This window comes from Helicoverpa armigera, chromosome 29 (genome assembly GCF_030705265.1).
Source record: "Helicoverpa armigera isolate CAAS_96S chromosome 29, ASM3070526v1, whole genome shotgun sequence".
Lineage (NCBI taxonomy): Eukaryota > Metazoa > Arthropoda > Insecta > Lepidoptera > Noctuidae > Helicoverpa > Helicoverpa armigera.
The window spans coordinates 4,685,866-4,709,756 of record NC_087148.1 but is presented as its reverse complement, the minus strand read 5'-3'; the positions used below and the strand labels follow the sequence as shown (position 1 = coordinate 4,709,756).

The following is a 23,891-nucleotide window of genomic DNA, read 5'->3' as shown; positions in this document are numbered from 1 at the left end:
CCTTGTGAGTGACGCGCGTATCTCAAGAAAGCGGCAGCCGCGCTCGCACTGTTTTGAGTTGTTTTGAGACAGCGCGTCTGTGAACACGCACACATAGACACCTTTGTCTGCGTGACTCGAACGCGCTTTGCATGTAGATTGACTTCTGTACCTATGTATTTTGTGGCACTGAACTACACGTTCCACATATGATACAAAGTTAACTTTACACTTTAGAAGCATTATTAGTACATAATAATCCATATTTCCCATTTTTAACAAATTTTTAACGCGGAGCTCGATAGATAAGGTCACGCCTCGGCGCGCGCACGCGTTATTATATAAATAAAATAAATAAAATATTATAAAAATATAAATACAACAACAGTGTTACTCCATACCTAGCACTCTCAGGAACCATCCAAGGCGTCAAAATAGCCAACGCGAAAGGCAGACTGGTCCCCAACGCGAACATTCTCCAATCATCAGCCCACAGCGCGATCCACGGCAGCAAGGAAGCGGCCAGCGTGAAGAATAGTGCTATCGACATGTTCGCTACGAAGGTACGCCATTTTGGGCCCACGTATTCTAGAACTGGAATTTAAAATATAAAGGTTAGGTTTTATACTTATGTATTTATTTACGAATTTGTATACGTACACAATAAGAAAAGACGACAGGAAAGAAACTTTTTGTGAAAATGGGATGTTGGTAGGTGGTGAAGTAAGGGATCAGCAAATTTTACTTATGATGTTTTTAAAGGCCTTTTTGAATAAAATTCTGATTGAAAATGGCTATCGATTGTTAATCTGTGTAAGCGGCATAAAATAAAATAAATAATAAGATAAAAGTACCAAAAGTATACCAAATGGAACTTAATTCCTGTTAATTTCATGTTTTAACAGGTTTTTTCCACTGCTCTTTCTTTTTACATGATATAATTTTATAGAAAACATTGAACTAAATTATGCCAAAGTTACTTTGACCCTACTAACCCAGATAATCCCAGATTCCATCATAACTAAAGGCTTTGATAAATTAAAATATACGAGTAACATACCAAGAATATACATCATAGTAAAACAGTTGTCAAACGCCAAGCCCACGAAGAACCGACAGAGAGCGAAGGTGAGGAAACTGTCGCAGAACGAAGTGCCCACTCCTGCTATGAAGCCCAGGAGATTCGTACCTGGAAGTCAAAGAACATCCATGTAAGTAAAAGTATGCAAAAAGTTTTAAAGATCACACTAAGATATTAAACGTGATAGTTTGTTCCTCTTTTCACAGTACATATAGTAATATAGCTTATACATATATCAGAATAATACATAGGTTAATTTTTATCCGTGTGCGGAAAGCAGTTTTCTCAGGAACGCGAGTGAAAATCAGTCGTATACGTGCGTCCATATTTTCTCCGGTCATCTCCATCCATCCTGATCGATTTCTGTCACGGCGACTTGTTTGGTGGTCGTTACGGATATCAACATCCAGAAAGTCTGATAACCAGACTTATCAACGGATATCTCCAGTACAGGCAACTGCGTTAAGGTCAGATAAGCAGTCGCTCCATATGGTACACTGGTACTCAGCTGCATCCACCTAGACTTTAAGCCGACCCCAACATAGCATAACTCTCCACCTTCTTTAAGATGTGCCCTGCCGAATCCATATTGTGTCTATCTTACAAAATTTTACATCTACATAACGTTGATTTTGCTAGGAAAAGCCTAGTCAGATAAAGAAATAGAAGACTTACCAACTAGAGCTGGTATTCTCCCATACTTGTCAGCTATCCAGCCGAAGACCAGCCCTCCTACTATAGCTCCACAGAAGAATATGGCCTGAGCTGTAGCTGCTAAGTTGTCCTTTTCACATACCCAGTCCAACTGTAAGAAGAAAGAAGATTTGTTTTAATACTACTTCGTCTCCTCTAGAGGTATAAAAACTAACTTTTGCTATTCCCAACAGGTCCTATATATATGGTTTATAATGTTTTTATTTCTTTAAAGATATCTACATCATGAAATGCAATAAGTGTTTTGGAAACAAGTTTTCGCCAAAATTGATGTTGGTTTGCAACTGATTTCCCAGCACAAGTATGTCGCCGTCATAAAGGCTAGCTGTTCCGAGTCGCCATTAAGTTTGGTTATTCGGTAATTAGCCGATTACCAACCTCATCAAATTTCATCACAAGACTTTTCTAACAAGTCCTACCACAGCTATGATACGATGTTCCATCATGCAGTTCCATTTCATATGTTCCGGCTCCATCATCAGATCGGCAGTACCATATTATTGTATTATCATCACAACTAGATACAGCTGCCAATTATCATAACGCTACGATCCTTAGAAGATGGTTGTATTACATAGTTACCTTAGATTCCGTTACATAGTTACACACAGGTCAAATTAATAAAAGCGTGATAGAATAGGCTCTCACCTCCGAAGCAATAGTATCATAAGGCACATCACTCCTATTATACTCCCATCCGAACTGACACGGCACTACCGCCCACTCATCATCAGGCGTAGTTCTACCCTCAGCGAGTGCTTGAGCGAAGTCCGTGGAGTACATCTTGCATCTGTCGTGGGAGTAGGGTCCATTGTTTGAAGGGGGGATTGCTAGAGCTCGTCTGGAAAGAAAGAAAGGTATAGGTGATTAAAAGGAAAAATGTATTTAATGCTATATGGGTTATGTATTTTCTATGGACCTTAGATGGGTTAAATAAATAAATAATATAGTGACACCTTTTTCACTCACGGTTGGTGCCATGCTAATTTATTAATTAACTTGTGTTATGGGTGCTAACACAAATAGATAAGTAAATAAAAAAAAAATATGCAGTATAATAAAAAGTATTTAAAAAATAAGTGTGCGTAAAGGTTCTGTTGTATTGTGTATTAAAAATACGTTTATTGTGTAAAAAGCCCCCTAAAATATTTACTTATTTGATTCTAGTTTTCAGTATTTGTCGTTATGGGGGCGATAAAAATACTTTTTCTATGGACAACTGGCTAGCTAAAAGGTTCATGACAAAGGTACAGCCTGGTGATAGTCAAAAAAAACAGACAGCCAGCCGAACAGTGGAATATTGATAAAAGGGTCCTGTTTATTTATTTTTAATTTCCCATGTTATTTTATTTTTGGACCTTGAGTATGGAACCCAAAAAGCAAAAATAAAATTTTGCTGTCACTCAATCTATGTGTAACTTATGTATATTAAAATAACTGAAGAGTTGGTTTGAAACGAATCTAAGGACTGAATTAAAATATCTCTTTTAATGTTACATAATCCATTTATCGGAAAAGGCTATAGGCTACTTTTTATCCGACTGCGCGGAGTAATTCCCACAGCACGTGGGTGAAAACGCTAGCGGAAGCTAGTTAGTAACAAATTCACGATTTTTCACGTTTAACTAAAGAAAACTAAACAATTGTTTGTTTCTTGTTTACATTTTTTTGTTTTAATATCGTGTCTATTACAAATTACTGTCAGAGCTTCCGCGGTAAAAAGCATAATACTCCTTTTTTGAAGTTGAGTAAAAAATGTTTTGTATTCGTTCATGATGTAATTATTATTATTTGTTGGTATAGAGACGTTGAGATTATGAAGTTCTTTTTTAGAGAATTGATCAAGCGTGGGTTGTGCCTGGGGTGCTATACCTATATTAATACAAGTTCAGAAATACAAAGTTATGTTACTTATATACAAAAAAAAGTAAAACAGATTAGTTTAAATGGCAGAAAAAAGCTAATTTATAAATGCGAATGCATGTAAGTACTAGCAGCCGCACGCGGCTTCGCCCGTGTAAAGTTCGGTTTTATCGCGTTTCCAGGAGAATTCTTCAAAAGTCCGGGATAAAAACTATCCTATGTTCTTTCTATCAAGTTGGTAGGTCAACTCTATCTCTGTACCAAATTTTATTAAAATCCGTTCAGTGTTTTAGACGTGAAAGCGTAACAGACAGACAAAGTTAGTTTCGCAGTTACTTTTACTTTTAGTAGGGAAGTAGGGATGGTTGGATGTATGGATGTTCCTCTTTTACGCAAAAAAATTGAATCAATAGATTTTGATGAAACTTTACAGTAATATAGCCTACACATCAGAATAACATATAAGCCGGGACTGAGAAATAGTTCCCTCAGGAAGCGAGCGACATCACTGTCGGAAACTAGTATGTACTTACAAAAGTTTTTTTTTGTTAAAACACAAAGGGTACGCTATTAAAATAATCGGACAATTATTATTATTATAACAAGGGCGAATAGATCACGAATTAAATACGTGTTTCGCGCAGAAGGTTAAAATATTTGCAAATAATTACTCTTGTATTTTTTTATGGAATCAATTGTCAGATAAGAGGCCTACCTGATGATAAATGGTTACCGTCACTTATAAAAATATCAAGTATCTCTACATACGTTTATATACTAATAATGCCAATGTTTCAGCCTTTTTATCGTCCCACTGCTGGGCTGCTGCCTCCTCTCACACGGAGAAGGATTGAGCGGCAATCACCACGCTTGCTCAATGCGGGTTGCTGATTTCAGACTTAATAATGCCAATGAATCTGAAGATTTTTTGATTCAAGGCCCTAATCTCAGGAACTTGAAAAGACTTGAAAAGTTATTTCATAATATAAAATATTTGATCGTTTGTTTGTTTGCATCGAATAGGCTCCAGATCTACTAAACCAATTTGAATAATTCTATCACTACTACGAAGCTACACTCTTCCCGAGTAACATAGGTTATATTTTATCCCGGTGCGGGCAGTAGTTCCCACGGGACGCAGGTGAATCCACGGGAAAGCAGCTACAATGTTATAAAACCATATAAAAAGATTCTCATGTATTCGTCAACAAATCTTGAGGAAATCTGGACTATAAAGTCTGAAATCACCAACCCGCAATGAGCAAGCGCGGTGATTAATGCTCAATCCTTCTCTGTGTGAGAGGAGGCCGCAGCCCAGCAGTGGGACGATAAAAAGGCTGTAACAGTATTTGTCAACAAAACAGACAGTTAACTTAACCAATTCGTCACCCGGCTGATAACTTAAAATCACAGTAAACTCTGTAACCTTATGTTAAGGCTGCTCAAACAAAAGAAAAGGTCATTGTATCGTGTTTCAATGTCAAAACAAATGACTGTTACTAAACGGTGAACTATACGTAAACTGTATTTCCTTAATTAAGTATTAGAGTTATTTGATAGAGTTGGGGTATTGATATCCGGTACTTTTAACTTTCATAAATGTTTAGTAATAGTTTTAACGTTTTAAAAAAACGTTTAAACGGTTCATTTTTGTCTATCATCATCTCCCGAGCCTATTTTTCAACTATGTCGGGTTCGGCTTATAGTCTAACCGGATGCAGCGACTGCCTATCTGACCTCCTCAACCCACTTTCCCGGGCCACCCAATACCACTTGGTAACTGGTGTCAGACTTACTGGCTTCTGACTACCCGTAACGACTGCCAAGCATGTTCAATGATAGCCGGGTCCTACAATTTAACATCTAACTATCCGAAAACCTTATTACCTTATTAATTTACATATTGATTTATGAGCCCAAACAAACTATCGGCCGACTAAAAATTTGCAGTGTGCGGGTTCTCTAATTATTGTATATTAATAGTTTAATGGTTTGTTAGTCTTGAACATTTAAAAAAACGGCCGAAAATTTTGTTTGTCGTATTTGGGAGCCCCTTAAAATATTTTTCATAAATACTTATTCTAGTTTTCAGTTAGCCAGCGCCTTTTTTTGGAGTAAAAATACACCAAATGGCAAACTGCTCGTGCAAGTGAGGGTAATACTGAAATCATGATCTAATAAGAAAGCATAAGCGCTTTTAAGAAACCTGTTAGACCGTATCTTACTTAAAATAGATACCTAGTCTAGTAATAACCTCTTTAGCTCTAAAAATAGCACAAAAAGCCACCTGTTTTTGTAACAAAAAATACATTATTCCCGTAACAAGTCATCCGTGTGAAGAGCCGGACGTCCGTCCTGCAGAAGGCTGTAAATGTATTTAAAATGCACAGCCATTGGAACATTTACACGGTTCTTAGTTACGTGTTTATTCGTGGAGGGCGACAAAAAATGCGGAATTTTAAGTTTCTTCGTGACTCGTAGAGATAAGTTGAAGGAAATATTAAGATGGGTGATGGATGGGGCATTTGAACATCTTTGGCTGTGGTTACGGGTAGTCATAAGCCAGTAAGTCTGACACCAGTCTTACCAAGGGGTATTGGGTTGCCCGGGCAACTGGGTTGAAGAGGTCAGGAAATAATTTCGAAATAGTGTAACTTCGGTAACAACAGCTAGAGGGTCATAAAATAGGCATAAATAGTAGCACAATTTAAAATAGCGTGATTTTTTATATTTGAAAAATCATTTTTAGCTGCATGAAGCTATGTACTTATAAAGCAAACTTAAATTCTTTTACAATTTAATTGAATGATTCATTCATGACACACTGCCACTCCACTACATCCGGTTAGATTAAAAAACCGACCCCAACATAGTTGGGAAAAGGCTAGGCAGATGATGATTTCAAGTATAGAGCATCGATATTGTTTTTAAATAATGTTACTCTATACTTTAACTATATTTTTCTGGTACTCAACAGCATCCTGTTAGATTAACATCTGCTTATCCTCATGGCGTGAAGTTGCGATGAGATAAAAATAACAATCGAAATTGGACCTATAGACGCTTGGACTCATAGTATTATATTTATTTCTTTATAATAGCATCATTCGGAGAATATAAATTTGCGGTTTAACGAAACACGTATAAAAACTTAAATGATGTACAGTCGAATATAAAAATGCAACGTATTAAAAATCAATGTTAATAAAATGTATCCGTATTAAAAAACTAAACTATTTATACAATTTCTGTTCGTGAAAAGCTCAATACGAATTTTCGCGGTGTTTAAACAATACATACTTAATTAGATCGATTCATCAGAAAGTTAGGTATACGTAAATAATTATGGTCATGCAAAGCATACTCTTATCACATAACACTATAAGCCTTAAAGTGTGTATGTATGGACGTTCATTACTCTTTCACGCAAAAACTACTGAACAGATTTTAAATGAACCTTGCATAGGGTATATTTTATCAGGGTACTTTAAGAAGTTCTCTTCAGACGTGGTTGAAACAGCGAAAAACGGCTAATATTTTATAAGTACTGGCAACTCAAATGTCCATTATTTACAATATTCGTATTTATAGTATTTTATGATTGACTGTACCAATGTATGGGTTATTACATTTTGCGGTTTAAATTGCCCATCTGATTGACGTCAATCAAACATTATAAGTATTTATAAGAAAATAATAAAAAACTGTTCGAGTTACATCCTAAAATAACTCTGTCTCGAAGATTTATAGCATCTTGGAAAACTACACTTTCCATAGCCGGATAAAATATAGCCTCTGACACTCAAAAATACTCGTACCTGGCTTTCTACAACTTACCACATTTGGTAAAATCGGTTTGATAGATACAGCGATTAACCCGGGCTACAAACTAACTTTTACCTTTGAATAAAAATATATTCCTAATATTACAAAGAGGTATTTAGGTATTTGTTCACAAAAGGCTCCGAAACTATTTAACCGTGTCGTAAAAATATTTTTCTCTTGCGATACTACCTATCTTTCCTACCTCCGGGGACGCTACACAATTCCCGAGTGACTTAGGCTATATATTATCCCGGTACGGGCAGCTGTAGTTCCTAAAGGAAGGAGGTAAAATCGCGCGACACACATAGTTAGAAGTATCATTCAGTGCCAATAAAAAACTATGCAAGCATACATACTACATTCTGCCATTGGTGTCACCTGCTCTATGAGATAACTACTTCCCGCCCCTTCTTTTTCCGGATTCCTCACATTTATAATATTACCAACTTCTTTTAACTATTATAGAATTACTTCCTGCACCCGTATAAAAACTATGCACCTAGTAGCTAATAAGTATGACTGTGTCAAGTTTCATCTAAATCCATCTAAAGTTCATTTCACGAAAGCAGTCCCGCAGACGCAGCGCTATAGTGTCTATGCGATAGCTCAGTAAATACGTACAAAAATATATAGTTCCACAATTTTCCGCGGGACTACTTTCGTGAAATGGACTCTTATGTATGGTCTGACTCTTTTTTGGTACAATTAAGTTTTTAAAGTCAGTCTATTCTATTCTATTTTTGTTTCTGGCAATCAATGCCGTCGATGTCGATGTCGACGATTCTGCCACTGACAAGTGATATGAGAAGCAAGTAGGTACGATAACAATTTTAAAAACTGAAAGGAGCAAACTTTGCACTTATTGTAGAACTTGTTGCGTTAGTAGGAATATGTTCCCTTGAAATTGACAGCTGTCAACTCGAGAAAAGATTTGGTATCCCTATATTAGTTTTTGCAAGAAAGAGAAACACAAATCCATACATACAAACTTAAGTATTTAAAAGTAGGATGTTTCATGTAATTTAAAACAAGACGATTGAACATAAAATAAATAATTGATTTGATGATTTTATTACGAACTTCTTATGCATTTTTCATAAGTTATAACACTTAATATTATACCAATTTATTTTATTGACGTCTGTATCTATTTAATTTTTACGTCGTAGTTAAAATTTTATTTAATGCGCAATACATATTTTAATAAAAACTTGTACTTATGAACGTGATTTTATAAAATAAAATGTGTTTGTTAGGCTGTCATTTGAACATAATTTGAACGTCTTTGGCAGTCGTTGCAGGTAGTCAGAAGCCTGTAAGTCTGACAACCAGTCTTACCTACGGGTATTAGAAAACACTGGTAGTCAGCTGCATCTGGTTTGACTGGAAGCCGATTCCAATATAGTTGGGAAAAGGCTCGGGAGATGATGACCTATTTTCGTGTAAGTACCTAGCTTTTTCATGAAGGGACTAAAAAGGCTTTACTTGAAAGTTTTTCCTTTAGAGTCCTTATAATATTCATCATCTCCCGAACCTTTTTCGCAACTATGTCTCAAGTAGTATTGCTTAGTACTTGTATATTAATGTAGGAAAATCTACTATATTTATATAATAAATAACAATTAAAAAGAGGCTCCACCATGGCGCATATCACAAATAACCCATAAACAATTAACGCTATATAAACACTATAAATTGCAAAAAAACTATGTTATTCCAATCTACACATTTTTTTATAAAATTTACACTTAATCGTTGATAAACCCGTGTAAGATTGCTTTGAGGATGAATAATTTATGATAAAATTAATGATCAATTGATGACGATAATTGTATAAATTATTGTTAGAAAAATAACAAGAATTATTTAAAAAATCATCATCTACGTAACCTTTTCCCAACTATGTTGGGGTCGGCTTCCAGTCTAATCAGATGCAGCTGAGTACCAGTGTGCCACAAGGAGCGACTGCCTATCTAACCTTCATTCTACTTATTATTATTCCCAGTTACCCGGGAAATAATAATTAACAACATACCTTAATTATTAAAAATTCGATGAACACAGATTATAATGATTATTTATTGGCAAAGTTAACCAAGCGGTCAGTTGAACAAGGCTAAGTTTTAAAATAAAACTATACCCCATTTAAGTAGTTAATTATTTAACTAAATATAAACAATCTATTTATTTTTTGTTTCGAAATCACCAAATGACCCCACCCGCTGTGTGTGCAGCGTGAGGGAGTGTCAGACTCTTACTGACTAAACCCCACCATGTTCCTTCTTAAGCCCTTTATACGTACCAGCGCCGCGGTAACTCGCGCGAACAATCCCGCAGCCCCGGCAGAATTGGATGAACACCACAGATTATAACAATTATTGGAAAAGTTACCCGAGCGGTCAGTTGATCAAGGCTATATTTTAAAACTATTGAAACTATAGCCCATTTGAGTAGGTACCTACTTACTTAAAACATAAAAATAATAATGACAATTACGCACCCAATTGAACCATTATTTTAAGTAGTTTTTTGTCTTTAAAAGTCTTTTTCAAAAATTCGTGTAGAGCCTACTCAAATGGAGTACCTATAGCTGTATATAGCTGTTTTCCGTAGTTCTTCTTCACGAGTGAAATATTTCTCGCCCCTGGTTAAAAAGTAGCATACCTACGTTCTTTCTCTGGCTCTTTTTAATCAATTCAGTAGTTTTGGCATGAAAGCCAGACAAATAGACAGAGTTCCTGCGCATTTATAATATTGGTAAGATTGTTTTACTACAGTACTAGGCGTTTCCCCACAGTTTCACTCGCGTCCCGTGGGAACTACTGCCCGTACCGAGATAAAATATAGCCTATGTTACTCGGGAAGAGTGTAGCTTTCCAACAGTGAAATAATTTTTCATTCGGTTTAGTAAGTAGTGTACATACAAACAAACAAACAAAAAAATGTTTCTTCTTTATTATATTAGTATTAGTATAGGTTGGGCCAAACCAATTTTTTTCCATTAAGATCCGCAACGAGCAAATAAATTGTTATTTAACCATTAACATCCAATTACTATTAACATAAAAGGAATCGATTGTTTCAAGGTAACTCCTAAAATAATATGTAATTGTACAACAATCATTTTTTGTATGAATACATCCGCATTCTACAAGATTGCGTGCCTATATTAAACACTGGTTAAATCCCGCAGTTTTGCTTGGAACTACTGCCCGTACTGGGATAAAATATAATCTATCTTACTCGGGAAGAGTGTAGCTTTCCAACAGTGAAAGAATTATTCAAATCGGTTCAGTAGTTTCGGAATATTTAGGGTACAAAGAGTACCCGGGCAACCCAATAGCCCTTGTTTAGACTGGTGTCAGACTTACTGGCTTCTGACTACCCGTAACGACTGCCAAGGATGTTCAATGACAGCCGGGACCTACAGTTTAAAACACAGTCACCGTACCGTGTCTAAGATACTTCGAAAGTACATACAAACTTACAAAAGTTGCATTGGAACTTGCCTGACTTGGGATCGAACCAACGCCTTCATATTTGAGAGATTGGTTCTTTTTTACCCACTTTGGCCACCACGACTTCTGAAGCCGACCATAACATACTTAGTTGGGAAAAGGGTACCCCGGAAATCCTGAATTAAGTATTAAGTTATGCATATCAGACTTTTTTAACTTGAATATTTTAACTGATCTCATTCGCCCTTCGCGAACCAAAACTGTGTTACTAAAACGTTTTTTGCAATTATATAATTTAGATAAGAATATTTTAATAATATGTTTATTGTAATGTATGTAAGTTCTCGTTATGGCATCTGGGTTTGCTCGCGTTTTTAGTCATCCGGTTTTTATACACGGTTAATCCTTTTCAAGGCTTTTTTTTCCTTTTTGACGTAGGTAATTGAGCAAAATATAATATGGTCGTAAGATGTAAAAATAACCACTTTACAATTGAGTGCCTTCTTTTTTTGAAGTCGGTTAAAATGGTGTTGAGTTCAGAATTGAGTGTCTCCTTTTTTGAAGTCGGTTAAAAGGGTGTTTTTGAGCATAAAGTGTGTTCAAACCATACCGACTGCCAGTCTCGTCAGTGGTTTTACAGCAAAAATACATCTATACATATGTATAGGTAAAAAGGTTTTATTTACTGTTTAGCTTGTATTTAATGGCGTAATACAAATTAAATTTATTTATTTGGTTATTTGAATTGGATATTTTTGGGGTGATTGAGGTTTTGCGCATTTAAGGTTACACTTTGTATATCTTATGCAATGTAAAACTTGTCAAACTATACGTATATGTAGTTAATTATAAATATATTTTTAATATATGTTTGAAATAATTATGACAATTAAAAATGGCGACAAACGAAACGTAGGCATCCGTCACGGCTTGTAGATATTTTCAATTAATATTAAATAATATATATCATGTATGCTGTCATGTATGAATTTATGTGCATAATTAGTTTTTGTACATATTGATTTTTTGTTAATTAATTTTAATATACATTTTAATAATTATTGTGCATAGAGCGTAGTCAATTTAATAGGTACAAGTATAATTAATAGTAGACTACTGGTGACATAAAAACAGTCATTTAAAAACTGACATTAGACATTAATGAATTAATAAAAAACTTATTTGTTTTAATTCATGTTATATTTAAGTACTGAGTGCTCAAAATAATGGTTGCTTAGACCTTCTAATTAACAATAATAATTTTTTTTTTTCATCCTTCAGAATGACCTAAAATGTACTGAAATTATTGTTGGGCTAACTAAAAAACTATTTACTTTATGTAAAAGTGAAAGTTTGTGCCCATTTCCCTCCTAAGCCACGTATATAAGCTGTTCTCAAGAGTGATCACGAACCGACTTGCGCGAAGACTCGACGAATTCCAACCACCGGAGCAGGCTGGGTTTCGGAGCGGATACGGCACCATAGACCACATCCACACAGTGCGGCAGATTATACAGAAGACCGAAGAGTATAATCAGCCCCTGTGTCTAGCATTTGTGGACTATGAGAAGGCCTTTGACTCGGTTGAAATCTGGTCTGTTCTGGAGTCCCTGCAGCGTTGTCAAGTAGATTGGCGATACATCCAAGTGATGAGATGTCTCTACGAAGCCGCTACAATGTCCGTCCAAGTACAGAATCAGCAAACAAGGCCCATACCGTTGCATCGAAGAGTGAGACAAGGGGATGTTATTTCCCCGAAACTGTTCATTAATGCAATGGAGGATATGTTCAAGACGCTGAACTGGAAAGGACGCGGCATCAACATCAATGGCGAACACATCTCTCACTTGAGATTTGCTGACGATATCGTCATCATGGCGGAAACGCTGCAGGACCTACAACAGATGCTGAACGACTTGGCTGAATCTTCTCTACGCATCGGCCTACGGATGAACTTGGACAAAACCAAGGTCATGTTCAATGAACATGTTCTACCGGAACCGATTGCGATACACGGCGCCGTTCTCGAAGTTGTTCGGAAATATGTATACCTCGGGCAGACATTGCAGTTAGGTAGAAACAACTTTGAGGACGAGGTGAATAGGAGAATTCAGTTGGGTTGGGCTGCATTTGGGAAGCTACGTCGAGTCCTAACATCGTCGATCCCACAGTGCCTAAAGACAAAAGTCTTCAATCAGTGCGTCCTACCTGTCATGACCTACGGAGCCGAAACGTGGACACTGACGGTACGGCTGGTCCACAAGTTTAAAGTCGCTCAGCGGGCTATGGAAAGAGCTATGCTCGGCGTTTCTCTGAGGGATCGCATCAGAAATGAGGTAATCCGTCAGAGAACCAAGGTCATCGACATAGCCTACCGAATCAGCAAGCTGAAGTGGCAGTGGGCTGGCCATATTAGCCGAAGAACCGATAACCGTTGGGGTAAACGAGTTCTAGAGTGGAGACCACGCCTCGGCAAACGTAGTGTAGGACGTCCTCAGGCACGGTGGAGTGATGACTTGCGCAAGACGGCTGGCAGGAGCTGGATGCGAGAAGCCGAAAATAGATCTCAGTGGCGTGCACTTGGAGAGGCCTATGTCCAGCAGTGGACTGCGATAGGCTGATGATGATGAAAGTTTGTGACTACTTCATGCGCAAACGTCGCAATGAATTTTGATGAAACTTAGAAGTTATATAGCTTATCTATGTAGTTTTATCCGGGTGCGTGAAGTAAGTATTTCCCTTGATTCGCTATTCTAACCGTTGGCAAAAGCCAGTTTAATAATTTATCATAGAGTTGCCAATAAAAAAAATCACTCACCTTTCTTCCACAGTCATATTCGCCAACTCAGGTATCCAACACCAATGTTCTTCAGGTACAATAGTCATAAAAATTTGCGAAAAATACACAAATGCAACGAAAAACGCAAACGGTATCATTAGTAAAAACAAAATCTTTTGATACAATCCAAATTCTCCTACATATGGCAACAAATCATCAAAGTCTGTGGTCTTTTTCTTTTCTACGTTATCTGTGGTCGTATTTTTTGGTGTGGCAACATCGGAACTGTCATTTTCGTAGGCTTTGTTGACGAAACCGCCGCTTAAATCTATGTTGGATAAGTTATTCGTCGTGTTTTGGCTGTTTTCCTCTGAAGGGTAGGAAGTTCTTTCTTGCGGTGCCATTTTTAAGATTTTTGCATAATCTTTTTTCTTTGAAGTGGTTATTGTGATCTGTAACAAAGAGAAAGGGGACATTAAAATTACATGAAACTAAAAAAAGAAATATTCACGTTGGTGAAAGAAGTAGGGGAAGGTAGTTTCTTTTTTAGGCTCTTGCGCTAAAATGGCTCAAGTGATTGAGATAAAATTAGGCATGGAGATAGGTGGTATGCTAGAGAATAAGATCAGGTATTTTTATCCGAATACGAATGAACTCTTAATGGTTATAGCGGCATAAGAACTCTGTTAAAAATGCTGAGCCAGGTAACGGATAGACGGACACCGAAATCTTAGTCCCATTTTACCTGATAGGTACGGAACCCTAAGAAGTGAGTGTCACATAATTCTTTTTTCTATATTGTCAAAGGGTTTTAAGTTTTTACCGAGTCTCGTTGGATCGGTACGGAGTCGGTACCGTTGGAGGCGAAACGAATCAAGTGCGAGGGTACAGAACCCTAAAAAACAATCAATAGGTATTCATAACTTTCCATTTCTACATAGTAAAAATACACAGTTAAAACCCCAATCTTTAATTACCAAATCAAATATAAAATACTACAAGCAGTTTATCATATTCACACTTTAGTTTAGCCTTAAAACGTAGCATCGAAGTACTTAGTTCCGTCACGCTCTGAAACACAGAACTTAATGACGTCATAGAAACGTCATATTATAGTATAGCTACTACATTATATTGTTTATGTATGTCTGTTATGTAAGAATAACTGTTTTTTAACACATGTTTATTAGGTCGACCTGTATCTATACTTCTATACTATAATATTATAAAGAGGAAAACTTTGTTTGTTTGTTTGGTTGTAATGGATAAACTCAAAAACTACTGGACCGATTTTAAATATTCTTTCAACATTAGAAAGCTATATTATCTGCGAGTAACATAGGCTATATTTTATCCCGGTGCGGGCAGTAGCTCAAACGGGACGCGGGTGAAACCGCGGGAAAACGGCTAGTGTAACTATGTAATGGAATCTAAGGTAAGTAAAACCATCTTCCAAGTATCGTAGCGTCATAAAAATTGGCTTAATTACTGTCGAACTGATCTGATGATGGAGCCGGAAGATATGAACTGGAACTTCATGATGGAACATCGTATCAAAGTTGTATTTGGACTTGTTAGAAAAGTCTTGTAATGATTTTTACGTGCACTTAATAATATATTTATTAGACTATTTTAGTATCCTAATGAAGTCTTATTAATTTTTAACAGATTAGCCGAACAAAATTTACGAATGTTTTATATTTTTTATCCAAAAATAGTCCTTGTACCTAATAATATCTCATTGCAAGCGGATCCACGTGTAAAAACTGATTCATCCTAATATATTTTGACATTGGCATGTAAAAAGTACTTCTAAAATAATTTTGTGTGTTGGCAAACCAAAATACATAAAAAATTATATATTACTTAATAGCCGTTTTCCCGCGGTTTCATCCGCGTCTGTAGTGGGTCGGAGAGTTTAGAGTACGGACAAAATTACCTACTTATTTTCCTTTTTATTAAATTTAATACATAGAAAAAATGCTTAGGTATATTTGTTTGTTTATACCCTAAATACTCCGAACCACTACAGAACCGATTTGAAATTCTTTCACTGTCGGAAAGCTACACTCTTCCTGAGTAACATAGGCTACATTTTATCCCGGTACGGGCAGTATTTCCCACGGGATGCGGGTGAAACCGCTTAAAACAGCTAGTACCATATAATATAGTGTGTGAATTTTAACAAGGTCAAATAAGTCTATCTAGTCAACGACCACATTTGACAGGTCACTCTAAGAATAGATTTAATCAAATAAATACCGCAACAAAAAATACCTACGTATTTCTATTTTTATCTCAGTAGCTAGACAATAAAGTTTTTAAAATAATTTTTGTCGCACATCGGTGTAATCTCGACTTTAGATGCAATACGTGACACGTAAAAAAAATCGTTGAAAGAGTTAATTAGCATGCATCACCTCTATTTTTTTTAGAATTTTATACCCCGTAGTTATAAAAATAGAGGGGGGGACATACTTTTTACGACTTTGAGAGCTGATATCTCAAAAACCGTTCACTTTAAGAAAAATGTTTTTTAGAAAACTTTATATCATTTTAAAAGACCTTTCCATTGATACCCCACACGGGTATGTACATCGAAAAAAAAAAATTCATCCCTCAGTTACATGTATGGGGGGCCCCACCCCCAATTCTTTTTTTTACTATTTAGTGTCATATTTTTGTAGCGGTTCATACAACACATATTCCCATCAAATTTCATCACTGTAGTACTTATAGTTTCCGAGTAAATCGGCTGTGACAGACGGACAGACGGACAGACGGACAGACGGACATGACGAAACTATAAGGGTTCCGTTTTTGCCATTTTGGCTACGGAACCCTAAAAACCGGCCAAGTACGAGTCGGACACATGCACGAAGGGTTCAGTACCATCTGCTGTTATTTTAATTTTATTATTAACTGGTTATTTGTTTGTATTTTTTCCTCTTTGTCTTTGTCTACGCATTATTTCTACATAAATGAATGTGTTTTTCTTTCTATCTTATCTTTAAAAATCATGAACGTTATATAGGTGCCCCCTAAATTATTTAATTTATTCTAGTTCACAGTATTTTTTTGTTACAGCGGTAACAAAAATACGTCATCAGGGAAAATCTCAACACGGTTCTATAGATACAGTCTGGTGACAGACGGACAACGAAGTCTTAGTCTTACCTTTAAAGGACCCTAAAAACCTTTTATGCACGTTTTTCCTAGCCACGACACTAAACTACTCATCGATTTTGTAATCTATTGTAACCCAGGGTCATGGTGAATGACCAGCTCTGGAAACCAAAACCTTGGTACGTGTCTCTCAAGCTCTTAAACCTTATTCACGATTTACGAGCACGATTACCGTAGATCCGTGGTATGTAATCGGCATTGAAGATAGAAGATTTAGGACCGTCCTAATATTCAAACTATCTGTTGTTTTTGCTTACTGGAGATATCGATAGATTAGAGGTCTCAGGAAAAATGTATGAAGAACCAAATGTGATAAACCGTCTTAGTTGTGTTCCAGGCTAATTACATAAGATAGGTATGTATATAAATTCTTCATATTTTTTACGAACTGAATAGAACTATATTTTTTTAACCGACTACGAAAAAAGGAGCAAGCTCGCAATTAGACTATTTTTGTTCCTCTCTGAATGACTCTATTTTTTTACTAGCATATAATCTTAATCTCGTACGAGATCTCGGCATTTTATGCCTCGGGACTGATTTCGAAAAATGGCACGAGATCCCGCGGGATCAGGATTCAGGATTACATTCCCTAGATGGGATTGTTTGAATGAGTTAACTCTGTCCTGGTACACAAACTCTGTCCTGTTCTTATAAAAAAGGCATACTACACCATCAATGATTATTTGAATGATAAAAATAGTTGGTCGCCATGATGAACGCAAGACAGCTATATTATTTGGATAATTTTAATTTCTCCCATTTAATCTCTTTGACTCAATGACATTTATTTTGTTTTTATTTATTATTTTATTATTATTTTTTTAATGTTTTTACATTATTGACAAGATACATTCTTTGTATTAATTCTTTGTTTTGGATTTTAGTAAATAAGGACCACTACTTCGCGAGAACTGATAATTTGATCTTGATATTGAGTTGTGTAGCAGTGAGTACGTCCCTCCCTTGCTCCCTTAGACGGCACTGCTTGCGGTAGCGTCGGCGGTCGGGTTGCCTCCCTCCCTCAAAAATGCGCGAGGGGGGCGATGGCTGATCCTCGCGTTATGCTCGTGAACGGGTGCTGCTTGTGGTGCCAGGTCGTCTTACTGACTATATATTAGTTTTTTTTTTTTTTAAATTTTGTAAACTCATTTTATTTTGCTTATGTTCTGGCTGAGCGGTCTAATTTACTAATTTACTAGTTTACAAAAGAATAGCACATGTAGGTGGGCACTCCCTTAAATCCTATTAAGTGTAAATAATTGGAGGCTATAATTTTATTTTCATCAAACTTATTCAATGCTTGAGTTAGTTAAGGTATGTAGGGTGAGTGCTAGCTAGCATGTGGTGTATAAATAATTTTTACTGTAATTTTGTGTCAATATTGCATATTGTCCTCTATTGTGGAATACAAATTACATTGTATACAAATGTACATATCAAACATTGTTTAAGGTTCTTCTAACCTACAGACAGACATGTGTTGCTGGGGAGTTTGTTGCGCCACTTCTTCTTCCCAGCAAAAACACATAGGAAGTGGTGAAGGGTGGGCGTTTTGGGGGCTGTCTATTGTTAATTCCTGACGTTCAAAAAGTGCTGTCTTGCAGCCAAGTTTGAATAAACGATTTTTGATTTTGATTTTGATTTTGCAAAGTTACATAGTGTGTTTAAGTCAGTAAAATTCTTAACTCCCTTGAAAAAAATGCCGACCCATCCAAAACCCGACCTCGAAATTTGCTTAACCTCCCATTGACTATCAAATCAATTTAACTACAACATTATATAACAGCGTTACGACTCAAGGTTAAAGCACCAGTGAATGACCAGCGGTTACAACACTTGAACCTTGGTTAGTTACGTGTTTTAACTATCACGGTTAGTCATTGTATCTGACCTAGGTGAATTAACTATTGTTTACAAATTGTTGGTTTATGGTGTTTTTTGAATTTTAACTAGTTAATCTGTTGGGTAGAGATAAGAGTTAATTTGTCTAAAATTTACAGGTTAATTGAGAAAATAAGGTTGAACTCAAAGATGATTTAAAACACTTTTAGGTACTAATGTTACTAAATGTTATTCTAATGACTCTACCGTTAATAGGTTCTGTTCAGTAAAATTAAAAATAATGTGTCAATAGGATATTTTATGCCCTTTCGAAAAAAATACAAGAATAGTTCAAATCAGATATTAAAATGAAAAACAGCACATTTTGAACGTCAGAGCGACGTATATGGACGACCAAACAATATGTAGAGGTATTATGAACATCCGAATTGTTAACTAACCTCTAGTTATCAATTTGGGCAGTCCGTTAAAAGCAAGAACTAAGCACATAATTAGAATCTCAATTTTTTTACTCTATGACGCCGATAATTGTTACAATGACTTCTGTCAAATTAAATTAGCAGCTGGGTGCAAAACTCAAATGCTTAATACCTTGCCATTTAAATTAATAACACAGTCAAATTGCAACCTTCAACAATATAAATTAGAGTTTATTATAATTTGTAGCTGTTGATTGATAAATATCGATACGATATGTATACTACAATTAATTATTCAATTTGTAATCGGTGCAACTGTGTATTGCAAAAATTACGGTGACCAAACATTACTGATTTGTTAGGACAATCTCTACTAATATTATCAATGCGAAAGCACAGTAACTATTATATAATCTGTGGCGAAAGTAACTCTGTCTGTCTGTCTGTTACGCTTTCAACTGCTGAACTGATTTTAATAAAGTTTTGTACAGAGATAAAGTTGACCTTCAGAAAGAACATAGGATAGTTTTTATCGCGGACTTTTGAAGAATTCTCTTTGAAACGCGATATAACCGAACTCTACGCGGGCAAAGCCGCGGCCGGAAGCTAATAATACATATTAGCGGTTTTCACGGTTGCACCCGCGTGCCATGTGAACTTCACTCGGCCTTCCTCAATAAATTACCATCTAAGAATTTTTCAAATCGGTTCAAAACCTACATAGTTACTGAGATTAGCGCGTTTAAACGACTATTTTTCACCTTGATAATATAAATCACTTGCCTTACCCGGGTAAAATACAGAAAATATAAGTAAAATTTGAAAAAATAAATACAGTGAATTATTTTTTCCAAGTCTTTTCAGAAAAAGCATATAAAAAAATAGCAAATAAAAATATATTTAATATTAGAATAGATGAGAGTCAATGCGGACAAACAGATCCGATTCAGTCATTCATTTAATGATATATTACCTTAACAAACTATGGTATCAACCTTGACTTGACATATAGCCATGCACTAATAAATACATGTTTTTATACCATCTGTAGATAATTATATATTGCACTAGTACATCGTAAATAGTTATTTGGTCCTTAATGCTTTTTATGATCCACTCATCAACTCATCTGTCTAGTCTTTTCCCAACTATATTGGGGTCGGCTTCCAGTCTAACCGGATGCAGCTGAGTACCAATGTGCCACAAGGAGCGACTGCCTATCTGACCTCCTCAACGCAGTTACCCGCCAACCCAATACCTCTAGGTAAGACTGGTTGTCAGACTAACTGGCTTCTGAGTACCCGTAACAACTGCCAAAGATGTTCAACAACAGAATATAATATTGAACTGCTATACATAGTAAATAGTGATTTTGTCCTTAATTTTAACGACGAGTCACTTAGATAACAGTAACTAAAGTAACAGCCGCTAAGGTAGGTAACCATAAAAACGATATATGTATTAAAACTATGTAAGTACAAACCATCAATCTGTATCAATTAATGTTCATGTCACAATTTTATTTGTGGTTGCGCAGCATGTTTTCTTTTTCCATACTTTTCTGTCTGCCTAATAAATATGCCTGTAATTTCTAGCCATATATCGTCTTTAACACAATTCATCCATTTTATATTTGATCATTGAATTGTTTAGAAAACCTCATTCATTATACTCATTCTATTTTATTGGCTGTTCATTATATTTTATTAGCTGTTGACGCTAAATTGAAAGGGATTTACATAAGTTTGCTTTTATTATGGCTGTTTTATAGAAAACAATGCATATTTGAACATACATCACACTTTTTATTGGCTTGACCACAAGGCACGTGGATTGAAAATCTTACCTATAAGTATAAGTCAGTTACTGTTGTTACTGTTACAGCCTTTTTATCGTCCCACTGCTGGGCTGCAGCCTCCTCTCACACGGAGAAGGAATGAGCATTAATCACCATGCTTGCTCAATGCGGGTTGGTGATTTCAGACTATAGTCCAGGTTTCCTCGAGATGTTTTCCTTCATATTCAAATTTGATTGAAAATCAGCATTTCTCGAATGTTAGAATTACATAAGACAGCCTTAAAAACGCCCACCCTTCACCACTTCCCATGTGTTATTACTGGGAAGAAAAAGTAGCGCAACAAACTCCCACGCAACACATGTCTTTCAAGAAATATTTAAGGTTTTGGGAATATTATGAAAAATTTTAATGGAAAAGCCGTACACACGATGCAAAAAAAGAAGAATTAAATACCATGGGAATCATAGTAATGATAAGTTTATATATTTTTATCAACTCTACCAATGTAAAATTTCACGTAAAAATAAATGCAGAAATAATGATAAGTTTGTACCTACATACGTATTAACTATGTAAATATTTCAGGTAAAAATAAATACAGAAAAAAACATATGCATGTGCAATTGTTAACCAATAAAATTAATAAAATCAAACTTATCTATAAAACAAGTTTCCTTAAAGTTAAAATCACAAATATCTGACCTACTCCATTACTTACGCCTGATTACAAAGTTTAATCACGTCGTGTACTGACCATGTGGACATTGAAATTACATTATAGGTACAGTAGATCGCACATCAGTGGTAACTGTCATGCACCTTAACTCAATAGTAATAAGTACGATTTTCCTATAAAACTGTTACCACTGACCTGAAGTTGACTGTACCTATCTACCTACAATGTTGGAATCTAGTTTTAACTGTATAGTTTAACCTTTTAAGGTCTGTAGGTTATGCTGTGACTGTGCTGGACGTTAGAAAAAGGCTGTGTAGATTGGTTTTTTCGAATTAAAAAAATATATGTATATACTTAGATCTTTATCTATACTAGAAGATATATAAAGATAAAAAAATGTTTTCCTGTTTGTACCCCAAAGGCTCCGAAACTACTGACCCGAATTGAAAAATTCTTTCACTGTTGGAAAGCTACACTCTTCCCGAGTAACATAGGCTATATTTTATCCCGGTACGGGCAGTAGTTCCTACGGGATGCGGGTGAAACCGCTGGTAAAAGCTAGTTACTTATACTACGATAGTATGTATGTTAGTCTGATATGCTTTTATAATTAAATGGCTGAACCAATGAAGATGACATTAGGTACCTACATTATTAGTTCTTAATATTTAATAAAAAAAACTCAATAAATTAAGTATCTTTACATATTATTGTCATACAAGTATCGTCTGCCTTCGCTAGTATTTATTTTAAACGGTCACTCATCATTTAAATCCTTAAGCACCTTTCCTCGATCTCAAACAAGGAAAGTCCACACATTAACCAATAACTTAGTCACCCTACTAGAGTGGATAGGCATTTATCTCAAGGATAAATTTCGCAACTTTTGGTCCTAGCGTTCAAACTATATTATTTCATGCGACCGCGCCCGGTTTAAGCTAACTTAGGGCACCATTCTACTAATTTTACTTAAGCGACATACGATTTACATCCGACTGAGATCCAATCAAGACTCAATTACGATTGAAGCGTATGTGGCATTCCGCATTTTTTTTTTTTTGAAATAACCGTTTTTATCCGTTTCTGTGATTCAATAATGAATCATATTGTCTGCAATTTATTTACGATTACAATATGATTGTAGAGCAAACTACCGTATAGACCAAATGGCAGACCAATCGAATGTCATTGGAATACGATTGGTCTTATATTAGTAGCAGAATGCCCGCTAAAGTTAAAATTGCTATTGCGATTCAATTTTGACATTATTAACTTAGCAGAATCGGGCCCCTGTTACCTATTATTATAAACGATTCATTTTGTATTTAGAGCAATTTTCGAAGCTATTTATCATGTTTGCTCAAGGCAGATTGGTGTTTTCATACTTTAAAGTCCAAGTACATTCTAGACTTGGAATCGAACCCGCACTTACCTAGGTATTTGAGGAAAAAAAAGTCGTGGTAGCCTAGTGGGTAAAGAACCAACCTCTCAGTATGAGTCTGTTCGATTCCAGATCAGGCAAGTTCCAATGCAACTTTTCTAAGTTTGTATGCACTTTCTAAGTATATCTTAGACACCAATGACTGTGTTTCGGAGGGCACGTTAAACTGTAAATCCCGGCTGTCATTGAACATCATTGGCAGTCGTTACGGGTAGTCGGAAGCCAGTAAGTCTGACACCAGTCTTACCAAGGGTATAGAGTTGCCCGGGTAACTGAGTTGAGGAGATCAGATAGGCAGTCGCTCCTTGTAAAGCGCTAGTACTCAGCTGCATCCGGTTAGACTGGAAGCCGACCCCAACATAGTTGGGAAAAAGACTAGGAGGATGAAGTTATAACGAAGTGGCTAGGCAGATTGACCTCGATGATTCTTCTGGAATTTTCTTTCTAATGATTTGACACTGACTTATAATTTCTTACTTGCTTTGACCATCACCCAGTTATTTAAGCATAACTTGAAAATACCATTAAGTTGGCAAGAAATCGCTTTATGTGAAAGCATTAATCTACACTACACTAAATATTATAAAGTCGGAAATTTGTATTTTTATTTGTTTGGAATGGATAAACTCAAAAACTACTGGACCGATTAAGAAAATTATTTCACTGTTGGAAAGCTACTTTTTAAAAAATATTTTTTTTTTATCTAGAATAAAGGATAGTTTTTTATCTTTATTTTTTGTAAATGTGTTAAATATCATAGAAATAAAGTTTTTTTATTTACCCAAAAATCAATACCTAGGTACGCTAAAATATACCTAAGTGTTTT

The 23,891-nt window shown here is 35.8% G+C and overlaps 1 protein-coding gene across 1 annotated transcript in view; it reads right to left on the bottom strand.

Moving 5' to 3' along the window:
* LOC110381180 (organic cation transporter protein) overlaps positions 1-23,891 on the bottom strand; it is a 45,225-nt gene that overhangs the window by 9,656 nt on the left and 11,678 nt on the right. Inside the window, exons 2-6 of the mRNA XM_049851300.2 lie at positions 13,739-14,151; positions 2,423-2,615; positions 1,736-1,865; positions 1,040-1,168; positions 381-573 (exon numbers count right to left, since the gene is read on the bottom strand). Of these exons, the coding sequence (XP_049707257.2) occupies positions 381-573; positions 1,040-1,168; positions 1,736-1,865; positions 2,423-2,615; positions 13,739-14,103 (1,010 nt within the window). The 5' untranslated portion in view covers positions 14,104-14,151. The remainder of the gene's footprint in view (positions 1-380; positions 574-1,039; positions 1,169-1,735; positions 1,866-2,422; positions 2,616-13,738; positions 14,152-23,891) is intronic.